General features: G+C 38.4%; 1 protein-coding gene across 2 annotated transcripts in view; it reads right to left on the bottom strand.

The window, feature by feature from the left end:
- Positions 1-14,068, bottom strand: part of cpne5a (copine Va) — an 84,754-nt gene that overhangs the window by 51,860 nt on the left and 18,826 nt on the right. The window contains exons 4-7 of one of the 2 annotated variants that reach the window (XM_065246991.2): positions 10,201-10,304; positions 8,962-9,001; positions 7,650-7,664; positions 7,446-7,522 (exon numbers count right to left, since the gene is read on the bottom strand). In XM_065246991.2, the coding sequence (XP_065103063.1) occupies positions 7,446-7,522; positions 7,650-7,664; positions 8,962-9,001; positions 10,201-10,304 (236 nt within the window). The remainder of the gene's footprint in view (positions 1-7,445; positions 7,523-7,649; positions 7,665-8,961; positions 9,002-10,200; positions 10,305-14,068) is intronic. The other variant, XM_065246992.2, reaches the window with a different exon arrangement.

Below are 14,068 nucleotides of genomic sequence, written 5' to 3'. Positions count from 1 at the left end.
AACAATCCATCTAAAATTATATATTTGATCAACTCTACTGTTGTTTTTCCACAATTTTTAAAGGTCTCTGAGAAAAACAGTAACACTACAATAAGGTTGTATTTGTTAACATAAGCACATGCATTAGCTAACATGAATTAACAATGAACACTGGTGTCAAAAGTATTCACATTCATTACTCAGGTAGAAGTATAGATACTAGGGTTTAAAAAAATCATTATTTGAAAGTTGAAATAGTTGATTTTTGTCATGTACAGGCGCGATGGATCGCGTATAAAACCAATAGGGTGTCGGAATGGTATATATTTATACTTCTCATCCAACCCCAATCAAATTCACTCTATCCGGATGGCGCGATTAATCTGGAGTAGGTTTTTATGTTGAACGATGAGGCGCCGGAATGAAAACAAGCCGAAATGAAATAGGAGTAACAAGACGATATTTATAATGTAAGGAGTAGAAAGTACAGATAATAATTGTGTGAAAATGTAAGGAGTGAAACCAAATGTCGGCTGAAAAGTATAGATGCCCAAATTTTCTACTTAAAGTGACATAATATATTTTCAAGACCCTTGTGATGGTACATCGACTTAAAATAGGTTGAATGACATGTCTACCAGCCTGACGGGGTCTTTATCGCTAGCTGATAGTACTTTAAAACTTGGGGTTTCGGGTAGTAACCAGAGCACAAAAAGAACTAAAAAAATCTGCTTTACGGCATACTTCACTTCCTCAACTCCCTCAAATTTGGACGTGAGAGCGCAACTATTTATTTTCCTGATGTTTTTGTCATGGCTGAAGCAGCAACTAAGAAAAAGAAACCCAAGGTTTTGTGGGAGGAGACCAGAAAGAGAAAAGGGGAGAGTGACAGAATAAAAAGAAGGACGAGGATCAATATTGGGCAAGCGTTCGCCCGCTGGCGTGACCTAAAGGAGGGGGGGTTCCTGACCGATGCTGACTTGGCCGCCATGCTTTTGGACTACTAAGTAATGTTATGTTGCTTGCATATAAGTCCTGTCTGGCGCCCGAACACTATATATATTTTTTTTAACATGAATTTTACTGGAGGCTACTTGGAGAGTTTAGAGAGAGATTTATATCACTTGACATTGTGGTGCCATGGTGGCGTCATGGACCTACGACACTGGCAATCCGGGTTTGATTCCCCCTTAAGGCAATATTTTTTATAAAAACTTTAAATAAGCGACCACCGTTACAACTGGCTTGTAAACGTGAGCTATGCAATCTTTTGGCGTTGAAAAAACCCCCATGAAATTACATTCATATGACATGCTGTGACCTAAAGAGTTGTCTTCTTTTCCTTTGCGACAGTGTCGCAGTGCTTGTGGCCTCTAGGGCCGCAAGACGTGAAAAATACATGTCTAGCACCCCCTAGTGGCCAAAAAGTTCTGCGGAGTGCATTTAAGAAAGGTAACAAAGTATTTGAACTTCATTATTTGACACCTCTGACAATAAACAATACTTTTACAGCATGTATTAATCTAGTTCCTGTTTATTTTCACCATTTACTAATATATTATTAAAATAAAATGTTGAAACTGTTAATAAGTTGTTACTGTTATAATGCACCAAGAACTTACATGAAAAACTACATAAACTAACATTAGCAAAGATTAGTTAATGCTGAAAAACTATATTGGTCATTCTTAGTTCATGTTAGGTAAGGCGTTTACTAACGTCAACAAATACAACCTTATTGCAAAGTTTTACCAAAAAGTCTCAGGGCCCTATCTTGCACCCAGCGCAATTGACTTTGTCAGTGACGCATGTATCATTCGTATTTTGCCCCGGCGCACAGCAGGTTTTTCCCTCCACAGACGCACGTCGGCAAACTAGGGAATGAACTTGCGCTCCCTGGGCGGTTCAGCGCAAAAAAAGAGGCGTGTTCTGGCGCAAACCATCCCTGATGCTATTTTGCAGTTTCAAAAAACAATTGCGCCACTGACCAGAAAAAAAAAGTTTAAAGTCAGTGGCGCGTTGCGCGTGGTTCATTATGCTATTTTAAGGGCGCATGCTTGACCATAATGTATAGCGTGCACAACGCGCAAACACTTTGCATCTAATCTACACAGATGCAACAGTTATTTTTGCAAATCATAAATTGTTACACTTAAAAATATTAATACACGAGATAAGGGGAATCATAGTGCTGAGCATTGTGGTGATAGTTTTTATTTATTGTGTGGCTGCGTTAAAAAATTCTCATCTAAATAACGATTAAAATATTTTCATAAGTTTGTTGTGTGGCTGTATTACGTTTATTTTATGTAAATAATAATTAAAACGTTTTCATAAGAAACCTTAATGTATATGAACTTGATTTATAAGAGTACTTTGGGGATGGACCTTGCTTGCGTTTCTTGGGTCCGATTTCAAAGCCCCCAAACCCTTTCAGTGGTGAGGGTGGACGCAGCGATGTCCTCTGCTGGCGTCAGGTCCTGAGGCAGATTCACCTCCCGTTACACGGCGTGCCCGATTTATGCTGGCAAGCTTGGGATTCCCCCGTCTCCTGACATCATTGTAGCGTTTGGCGCAACGTCCTGGGGATGCCTATTTCCTCTCACGCCTGTTTAACCGACGCTGATTTGGGCGGGTTTCTCCTATCCCCATACAAAACAACTTCTCTGTCTTTGACTGCTCTTACAAGAACGTAGGTCTCCGCGGCTGTAAACCGCTCCTGGCGTGCGCCTGGTAAATCCGTCATAATAATAGTAACCCGCCATGGAACTTGCGCCCTTGCGTTTAAAGGGAATGTTGGATAGCGTTCTGATTGGTTTATTTGACGTTACGCCCAAACCACACCTATGAATAATGAACCTACTTCAGACCAACCCCTTATTGATTTGCGCCCGGCGCAAGAGTTATTTCTCACGCCGGGAAAATAGCAACAGCGCCCAAGATCCGCCCACAAACTCACTTGCGCGTTGCGCTTCGCACTTGCGTTTCAGATCGTTAAAATAGGGCCCTCAATCTGAATACGCCACCACCACTAAAGTGAGAAGATCATAGACATCCACAGGGGTAAATGTGCTGTATTCAATAAGAGTTAGGTTACCTCTCTTTCCAGTATCTCCTATATAAACACAATCTGAGAGATGTAATTCAATCTAAAGAAAAGTGATGTATTGGTGTTTTTTCAGCACAGCACCATTGGAGGCGTTTATTAATGTCAGAGATGATGAATTAATTCTTTACAGTAGCCATCGGCTTTTTTCTTCTTATACACATGACACTATTCTTCATTACCAGGCATACAACCCATCTATATTGAGCATTCAAATGTGTCATGTCAGATTACCTTAATTCCAACTTTATTCCCAAAAAATGGACGAAAGCTTTAAAGAGACCAGCGGTTCTAAATTAAATTAGTATCATGTGAGTTGTATTGAATTGTATGATTTTTGGAAAAAGCACAAATGAAACGCACCTTTAACTACCGTCACTGGGACACACGCAAATTATACAAATACATACAAATGAGATAAATTCCTACGAATTGTAGGTACGTACAGCCATAAAATCGAGCTGGTCAATAATAACTGCACTCAATGGATAGAGACAACACTGTAGTCTGTTTGCTGCAATGGATGCACAATAACAGCCCCATGGCTGTAGTGAGTTATTGAGGTGTTAGAAGATGATGATATTAGAAGAGCGTGTGTGTGCGTGCGTGCGCATGTGTGTGTGATGAAGACAGCATGCTGTTCAAAAGCAGGTCATCACATACCCTGTAACAGTGTGAATTTACTGCAAGATTTCCACCTTTTTTATACTTTGATTTCTTTCATTAGAATTTTACAGATTCACTTCATTAGTCTTCATTTCAAATCAAACAACAACAATTATTTGACAGCATCACAGTTTTTGCTTTCACAAGCTTCTGTTCTTTCTCGCTCTCAATCGCTCACTCTCTCACTGCCTGCCTTTATCTACTCTAACACAGTCTGGAGAAACTGTACAGACATCAGGGGCTCCAATTCCCCCCTTAAGCTCCTAAACTCCCACAGATTCTTCATTCACCAGCTGAACAGCCCAGCTCATCATCATCCAAAATCTTTCCAATCACGCCGTGCCTGCTCCACAGACATAAGGTCTATAAATGAAAGCAATTCAAACAAATCATCTCAGCCCGAGCCTTTTGATTCGATCAGTGGGCTCTGGTTTACCCACGAGCCTCTGTCTATATGTGCTAACCACACCCTGCAATGATTGGTGTACATCTACTTTGTACACTTCAGCTCTTTTGTGTTTTCACTGCATTGAATATAACCAAGCAGCATCATTATAAAACACTAACAGGCTGTGGAGCATCAGCGATGCGCATGTTTGATGCAGACCGCAGCGGTGTTTAACTTCAAAGCGGGATGTGCTTGACAAACAACAATTACAGGTATAGTGCACGGCGGTGATGCCTTTTCAGTGGTTTTGGTGTTTCCTAATCATTTTCTCTATAGGGAATTTTGAAATCCCTTAATAAGGAGTGCTGAAAAATCAAGCAGTTCAACATGCTTCTATATAGCTCAGTTATGGAGCATTGCATTAGCACCGCACAAGGTCATGGGTTTGAACCCAACATACATATTGATAAAAAATGTATGCCTTGTAATGCGCTATAAGTCACTCTGGATAAAAGCATCTGTCACAATGCGTAAATGTAAGTACAAAGACGAATCACATGATTTTGGGGAAATTAATTTGGGAAAGCAGTGAAATATGCATATAAAGTTAATGATGATTAAATCGATGGTACAGTACTGTATATAGAACATAAACACAACAAATATAAAATAAAAATATTTGAGGTTTAGTGCAAAAAAACACTACTGAATATAGTAGGGGACAAAATTGATGTCCAGGGAGGAAAATTTGGTTTCCCTCAGGTTAGATTAAACCAGATGTGAGGCATATGGTACAAAATGGACCAAACACATTTCAGGAATTTATTCAGGGTTCCCACACCTTAGTTAACTTCAAATTCAAGGACCTTTTAAGGACTTTCCAGGTCCAATACCCTTAAATTCAAGGACTAAAAAATATGTATAATACTTTCCTATACTACACAGGGAATGGATTTATTTTTCAGAAAACTTCTTGCATTAAATAGATTCAAGCACTTTCAATGACCTGTATCCATGTATGTATATTTTCAAAACTTCCCAGGGCCTTGAATTTTTCCCCCAGATTCACAAACTTTCAAGGATTTCAAGGACCCGTGGGAACCTTGTTTATTGGAAAAAATATTTTGGCAAAAAGGCAAACTACAAATCTGGGTTTTTCGAAGCATAGAGAAACTAAGCTCACGTGTAATTAAGCATACGTTGACCAATCCAGTCTCACGAAATTTCGTTATATGGTCACGTAAATTTTTTATTCTTTTTTCGTTATATTATCACGAATTTCCGCAGTTTTTTTTTCGTAATCGTATAACGAATTTCTGTTTTCGTGTGATTATCACGTATTGGTTACTCAACTGTTTTGTCCTATTTTCTTACCATTGTCGCTTCGTTTTAGGGTTAGATTTACATAAAATTACATCCTTACCCAAACCCAACTCTAACCCTAACGCCAGGCGACATAATAGTATTACTATGAAAAGTTGCCTGTTTCCATTTTTGTGTCTTTAAACGCTAGTTTTTGGGGTTGACAGCTTATAAAAACTTATTTACAGACTAAAATTAAAAACAGAATAATACATAAAAGCTGCTGTGTGACAAGGTGTACAGCTAAAAAGCCAAAAAACCCAGAAATAAGTTTTTTTTAAGATGTCGACCTCATAAAACGAGCGTTTAAAGAAACAAAAGTGGAAACAGGCAACTTTTCATAGTACTTCTATTAGTAGAACTGCGTCCACTAGGGGGAAACGTAGTCGGCGATCCACTTTATTCTCCTTAAAAGCTGGGTTTTATGGCTCGACAGCTTATAAAAACTTATTTCTGGGTTCTTTGGCTTGTTAGCTGTACATACTGTCACACAGCAGCTTTTAGGCATTATTCTGTTTTTTGTTATAAGCCAGAAATGACAAGGAGGCAGCCTCTCGCAATACAAAGTCAATGGAGACGGTTGGATTGTTTTCCCCCCCGGTGGGCGTGGTTTTCAAATTTGCATATCGGCGCTCTGTCTCTATGGAGCACGAGTGTAGACAAACCAATCATAAAGCGAAGTAAGTTAGAGAGGCGGGACTAAGGAAAGGTAAAGCCAATCACATTAGCGATGTGAATTTTGGAGGCGGGACTCATCTGTTAACCGTTTGTGTGCCACAAATAGCGCTATTTTCTTTATATAAGAGTTTAAATCTCATTTAAATGATTCCTGAATAAATTCATGTTAAATTAAATAAACAACAAGTAAAAAACACAAGACACAGACAGACATCAGTTGTTATATGAGTAAAGATCTTTTTTTTTTTTAAAGCACCCCAGAAAAAAAGGGCACTTTCTCTCCAGGAATAAAAAGGGCAGGTGCTCAAGCCCCCTTTGATGTCTATGTGTGCACGTGCCTGGTCCTGGGTAATGTCTTGTATAAACTTTGCACAATTTTTTGCCAAGCCTCCTTAAATTCTTCTCAACGCTGAGCTTTAGTTTATACTCCAAACACACCGATGCAAAAAATTATATTGCATAATTTAGATTTTTTTTACTGACAAGCATATACTATTGCTTGATGTGACAGCTCTGTCTTGAAAGGTTTACACGTTATTGCAAAAAGTCATTTTCTCTTTAATGAGAAAATGATAAGTGGAGAAATGATTACTTCCTAAACCCTTCTGTTGCTTACTACTGCAGAGTGAAAGCCTTTGGTTGGGTTCAATTAGTTTATGCAATAAATGACCAGCCTAATCTGATATACTAACATACATCTGTAGGACACAGATGGTAAAGGCATAGATGGCAGCATCCATCATCGTTCCACAGCCATTACACTATAAACGGGACTGGACAAACCATGCAATGGCCCATTTTGGCGTGGTATGAGCCAAAAGACAGACTAAATTGATCACGTGCAATGCGTGATGGTCCATTGAGCAAGGTCAAAAAAGCATTTCATACAGTAGAACTTGAAAGTGAATTAAAACTTCAGTTTATGTCTTACGGTTGAATAAGCAAAAGATGAGTAATCAGTAAATAAACAGGCTTTGGTGCAGACATGGGGCAGGCTAAATAATTCATGACAAGTTGATTGCTGAATTAGAACGAAGAATAAATTCTGTAAATAAGATTAGATAGATAACTCGCCAATAGGCATGAATGCAATCCACTTAAGAAGAGTTGCAAGGAACTCATTTCTCTGTTTCTTGTAGCCAGTAATCCATCTGAGACGGATTCAGGCACTACCGCTGAGCCCATACAGCTACTCTCACTTAAAATACACCCCAATCTGATTGAGCAGGTAAGCGTGTCCCACAGAACAGTGCATTAGCTTCTTACCCCAAAGGCTTTTCCAGACGACTGCCTGGCGAACCCACTATTTCACCCAGAGTGCAGAAGGTCTGACCCAGGAAGTCCTACACAACGAAAGATGCCCCGCGGGAAAGTAAGAGGAGAGAAAGAAGAATAAATCAGAGTGATACTGGGTAGAAATAGGTTGTACAGGTAAAGAGAAAAGTCTAGGAGTGCAAGGCAGAGACGTACGTTGGATTCGGAGGGCTTCCAGGAGGGAGGTGAGGCCGCAAATATAACAATCACAACAGAGCACATCATGTAACAGAAAAGACGGAAAAAGCATGACCAAATCGAAGACGTCAGTGAAGTCAGGCCGTATAGGACCAAGAGAGAAAAAAGAGAGTTAGAGAAGGATGAAAAGATTTCGGAGAAGAGAGAAATGGGGAAAATACACAAAATGATCGCTGAGTTGAAAATAAATAAATAAATAAACATTTGTGGGAAAATCAAATTATAAATCAAAAATTCACCACAAAAACACAATGGGATTGTTTTATGCAAATAATTATTTCACAAAACATCCTTATGCGATTATTAGGTATTATATTATATCTCATTATATAATTTCAGCTTGCCTCAATAGGAAACATTTTATTGCAGTACCACCCAAGTTATGTTTTTCTCAAACTGTAAAAATATTTTTTTATAAATTCAACTTTCTTGTCTAGAGTTTCTATAAATTATAAAAAATATAATTGAAATAACTTAAGCTAACTCAACTTTTTTCTAATTCAACTTGTAATACATCACTGAGTGATCAACCAATAGATCAACCTATAGTCACGTAAATTTGTGAGTCTTTTCCGTGACACTGACACGTTTTTCTGCCTTTTTGCTTGAACATGTCCCACATTTCTGTTTACGTGTCACTGTCACGTATTTTTTACTCAACTATTTTGTCCTATTTTCTTACCATTGTTGCTTCGGTTTAGGGTTAAATTTACATAAAAAGACATCCTGATCCAAACCCAACTCTAACCCTAATGTTAGACGACAATGGTTTAAAAATCATAAAATATAAAAAATAAATCATGAAAAGGTATAAACTAATGCTTAAAGTGACTTCCTAATGCAAACACCAAATCTAACCCTAAACCGAAGCGACAATGCTTTGAAAATAGGACAAAACAGTTGAGTAAAAAATATGTGACACTGACACGTAAACAGAAATACGTGACATGTTCACGCAAAAAGCCAGCAAAAAGACTCACAAATTTACATGACAACAGGTACATAATTTCGTGATACAGAGTTGGAGTGATACCTGGTGACTTTAAAAAGTTTTCCTGTGTTATTGTGAGTTTGATATCACTAAGTTTAACCCTTTGATAACAATTTTAAATTTAGCATAGTCTTCAATAAGTTGAACTTGCAGAAAACCAACCCGAAAAACACAACAAAGCATGCATGTAAATATCATTATGCAATCTCACTTCATATACAATCAGGCAAACAAACACATGCACACACAAAACTTGACCGAGGGGCATTATATACTCACATGTTTGGTCAGATCTGGACTTTTGGAGTCGATATCAAATCTGAAATCCCAGAAAAAAACCTTCAGTCAGCATTGATAATGTGAAAGCTCTCTCAGGTGTCGTGTAGAGCAATGCCCAACCATGACATCTGGGTTTTTTTCAACTCGTAATGAAAGCATCCATAATGATAAACAGCTGACTAACACAAACCCAACTCCTGGTGGTACTGTGGTATTACGTCAATATTAAATCTCTAACATTAATAAAAGATTTTAGATAAGCTGATCTGTCCTGGGACAAAGCAATTCAGGTGCACATCTTTCTGCCTGAGTCTGGTGTAATTCAAGCTTTAGCAAAGCTGAAGGCTGTACTACAGTAGATGTACTTTACATTTATTCATTCACCTAGCAGATTTTTTACCAAAGCTTCCAGCAAATGCGGATAATTTGCAACATTTTATCTGCGTGCATTGCAAAAAATACTCAACTGTATACGCTCATATCGTCAAGACTAAAATTGGACAGTACAGGTCACATTCAAAAAAGACACAGAACAACACTGAATGTAGATTATTTTTTATTTTGGTTTTTAAGTTTCAATGTTGTAGATATTTTGGTCTCCACCAGTGCTGTGAGAGCAGAAGGGAAACGATCAATAATTTTGCAATTCCATCTGGTTTCATTAGTAGCAAAAATTACCCATTTCACCTTTACGTTAGTATTTAAATAGAAACCCTTTAGTGTGCATATAAATTTGTGGCAATATAAAAAGTTCTGGAGCACAGCTGGTTGGCTCTGCGAGTAATTGTATTGATAGAAGTGGAAGTAGTATGGGAGTCGGCATGAAGGTGGAAGGTTTAACACTACCAGCGCTCAGAATTTCCCAATTAAGTCAACCCAGCGCTCAGGGGAGCCCATTTAGGGACCGAATGAATGTGCGACGGGTGAAGGTAAGTGCGCCGTGTAAATCATCTGGGATCCAGCGTCACGCATTTTTGCTTCCGAGCGGCTGCGTGAAGATTGAGGATAAAACTCATCTGAAATATTTATCATCCATTCACTGATCCAGCCCCTTAAACATGACAGTCAAGAGAGATTCGGCATCAATAATTACAGAGGAGGACGCGCTGGGGTGAGGGTTTAGAGAGAGAGAAAGAAACAGGGGATGGAGTGAATAAGTGGATGGAAAGACTGGAGTGGGACAGGTCTTCAGAGAGTAAAGCAGATTCCTGTGTGTCAGCATCAAAGGGAATAACTCACATGTCAAAGCGAAGAGTCTGCTTCTCCTCAAAGAAATAGTCCAGGATGTACTTTCTTACAAAATCTGGGTTCAGAGTGTTGTCGATGACTTCTGTTCTTCCAAACTAAACAAAGAAAGAGAACAAAAAACGACAATGAAGTTTTCATAGTCCGGCCACAGACCTCTTTCTCGTACGTCAACGGCCAACAGGGCACCCTGACATCACCTCACATATAAAGTCACTTATATACTATTTACAGCAGAAATCAAAACTGAATTATACAGGTATACAGGAAGGGAGCTTCAACAAATTGGCAATTATTATCTTTTTTTTATCAAAGTTGAACCCTGATTTACCCAATAATAATCTGCGTAGCTTTATGTCACCCAAGTGTATTTGGGATAGGGCACTGTGTTTACACTGACTTTGTTTTCACAACAGCATCCACAGCAAAAACTAGAAGAGGTGCATTTTTATATAGATGTGTAAAGTTTTTGTTGTGTGCAGTGGCGGCTCGTGACTGCTCATCCGAGGGGTGCTAATTCAAAATATGTGTTTGTTGCGTCATGTGATCCAAGTGCATCACGTGCTTTGTCAAAATAAGTGCCTGCTGCACACGCGTCAAAACCGTTTATGATAAAAGAGACGCTCACATTCACAAAATACACGCAAGACACTCCAATAACAGTAAACTTTGATTACACATGAGATTATGGGAGTATCTGGCAAACCTGAGGGTCTCTTTTATCATAAACCCTTTAGACGCGTCTGCAGCAGGCACTTATTTTGACAAGACACGTTAGGCACACAGGATCTCTCGATGCGCAGAACACATATTTTGACATGAGTTCATGTCTGTGCTGTCATATTAATGGCACATGATCACTATTCATCCACCTGCACATAGAAATGGCTGCAATTTCTATGTAAATACACAAATAAGATAGCACAGGCTCAATTTTATGTATTATTGTGGAAGGGTCTCAATTCTAAAAGCTTCTATTGTCTAATGCTGTCGCTTTAAGGGTCTATCGCTTGTTGGATTTGCTTAACAAACCTACTGGTTCTGAATCAGAAAGGATAGACAGCCCATTTTTTATAGAAGTTTGTGGTCTTTGTGGTGAATTTTAGAAGGATGCTTTGCAGTTGGCTTCCTCCGTTAATTGTGTTTTCCATGAATAATTAAATATGAAGAGGCAGATGAGAAATGCATGAATAAATAAATCACCAGAAGGGTGTAAACTGCACTGGTCACACAAAAATTAGGGAGGAGAACGCTTATAAGGGATCAAATGATAATTAGATGATTTAAATAGAAAACCATGCCATCATTCTATCAATATGGGCAAAGAAGGACAATGCATAATAATACACAAATTATCTCAAGGGCATGCAGTGTATTGTACTGTTCACTTGAGGCATCTCAAGGTTCTGCTGTAGTTTAGACTCATGAATTCTCTACTGTTAGCAAAGCATTTCTAAATCTACATATAAAGAGTTCAGATGCAAAAGCTGCAAAAGCCACCCTCCTGAGATAATGATATTGACTGAATACTCTCGACATGTATTATATGTTTATCAAATACCTTCACTTCAAATCTGGTTAATCCTGGCCTCAGAACATTGATAAATACGGTTTGTTACCAGAAATCGCTAAACAGCTGAATTGGATAAACGACAGCACGCGAAACAACTGTGGGTCACATTCAAACCTGGGTCCCTTGTGAATACTTAAACCTGAATACAACCCGAATGTGGTAGTGACATGCATCACAGCACCCCATAATGTGTTTTTCAGTTTCTTAATTTTACATTAAGACTTCATTATTTGCAGTGTTGCATCTTTAGTGATATTTTTGTCTAGAGTCGTCAAGGTATTTGCCAAAAAAGCTTGCATGCACTAAGAGGGTTTTGCCACGAAAGACAAAAAATATATATTTTTTAAATTCCATTGAAAAGACTAAAGGATCACATCTTTCACGTGCCCTTTCATGCTCTCAGTTTTGAACATTGTTGTTGTTTTGGGGTCACTCCTGAGGTTTGCTGTTTGTAAGGTTTGTTTGTAAAAACTACATAAATGTCCTAATATAACTAAGGCCTAGTACTGGACTAATCCTCTCCTGATCCTGTGTGAGAAATCCATAAAAAATCCCTCCATAATGTCAATCCAAAATACAAAATGGGCCAAAAGACAGCTAACATAAATGTATATTTCAAGCCCATTAACACTGAGGAAGACACTGGGTCTGAAATGGCAAATGGCTCTTTAAGAGGGAAACACAAACAAAGTCCTTACCATTTACAATATAATGTGTCATAAACACTGAATAGCACAACCCCAAAGTCCCACTTTACATCACTATAATGGCTGCTATTAATCATTTGATTTGTTTGCTGCAGTGTGCTGTAGACTGTAAACCATAGACTTTACTTTATGCTGTGCAGTGTTCTGTATATGTAACACTAATATTAAAACTGGTTTTAGAAAGGAATCCCATCAAAGAGAACAGATCAGAAAACCTGAAAAATATCAAATTTAACAAAATGAGTTTAGAGGCGAAGACGAGAAATGTGTTATTGAGCCCACTGTTTTGTGCAAAAGACAAACAGGGAATCACATTACTGAAGGAGGAGGAACACAATAACGTGATTTGGGACAGCTGACATTTGCAGAGTTTGAAACTCACAATAATTTGCACTTGCAAGGAAAAATAACAAGATTGGAATAAACAAAGCGGCATTAGCTGCAAAGAAATCTTGTGTAAAGTAAGAGAATCAAATCAATGACGTTCCAATTATAGCAAGGAAAACTGAAAATGCTTAACTGTCACAGTCAATCATTCGGAGGCTATTAAAAGTGAATACTTCTCTACAGCTTAAAAATAAAGATGCTAAACGATGCCATACAAGAAGCATTTTGGGCTGTATTGTTCCATAAAGAGCCGTTAACATTCACAAAGCCTTTCTGGTTCTTCAGGCTATAAAAAATAAGTGTTTTTAAAAATCTTTGACTAAATGATTCTTTCGGGAACCAAAAATGATTTTTCTGTAACATCACTAAGAACCCTTTGCAACACTTTTGAGAGCAAAGCCAGCATTCATCACAAGAAACAAGCCACACAAAGCTGTGCCTAGTGATTTCACCAAAGTTAAAAGGGTTTTGTGTCTAAAATCCACTGCCAAAATCAATGTAATGTACAGCCTCTAGTGGGTCGTTTTATTCTAGTGGTTATGACAAGAATTATAGTTAGAAAAAGTATAATACAAAAGTAAGTGTGGACAGGGAGCATGGAGTTACCAGCCAGTGAACACAATGGTTTGTAAGTCTTTTGATTGAAGAGACAAACAGAGACACGCATCCGCCAAAATCTGCTGCTTTACATAGAAAACTGCCTTTATCAATCTTTTACAGCTTGGCTGTCTCTTTTTCATATTCGTATGTATTACACTCAAACAGGCATTTTACACCGCAGAGATACGATGAAAGTGTTGAAGCTAATCGGAGTTAGTATTATGTAAGCTTCTGTCTTTCATCGAGAAAAAGGAATCCCAGAAATACTGTCTGTGAAAACGAAGAAGACTGACACTTATCCAGTTATCCAGCAGTAGTGATTATTCGATGGGTCAACAGTTGTTTCAGCTCATTGTGCACACTTCCTGACATTTAGAAAGCTCTTACGCATTCAAGTCGACTTTGATAACACCTGTCTGAACAACAAACAGGGGGTTCAATTAAATGGAGTCGCGCTGACGCTACTCAAATCCACACCAACAAAGGGGCCTCAATGTGTTCGTTCCGATTTAGATCCATTCTCTTTTTGTGCTATAGCTCATTGATGGACATGGAGTAAGATTTGCTGCTGATTGCAACGACCTGCCAAATCTGA

This window comes from Paramisgurnus dabryanus, chromosome 11, assembly GCF_030506205.2.
Source record: "Paramisgurnus dabryanus chromosome 11, PD_genome_1.1, whole genome shotgun sequence".
NCBI classification, from domain to species: Eukaryota; Metazoa; Chordata; class Actinopteri; order Cypriniformes; family Cobitidae; genus Paramisgurnus; species Paramisgurnus dabryanus.
This window is presented reverse-complemented; position numbering and strand designations above follow the sequence as displayed.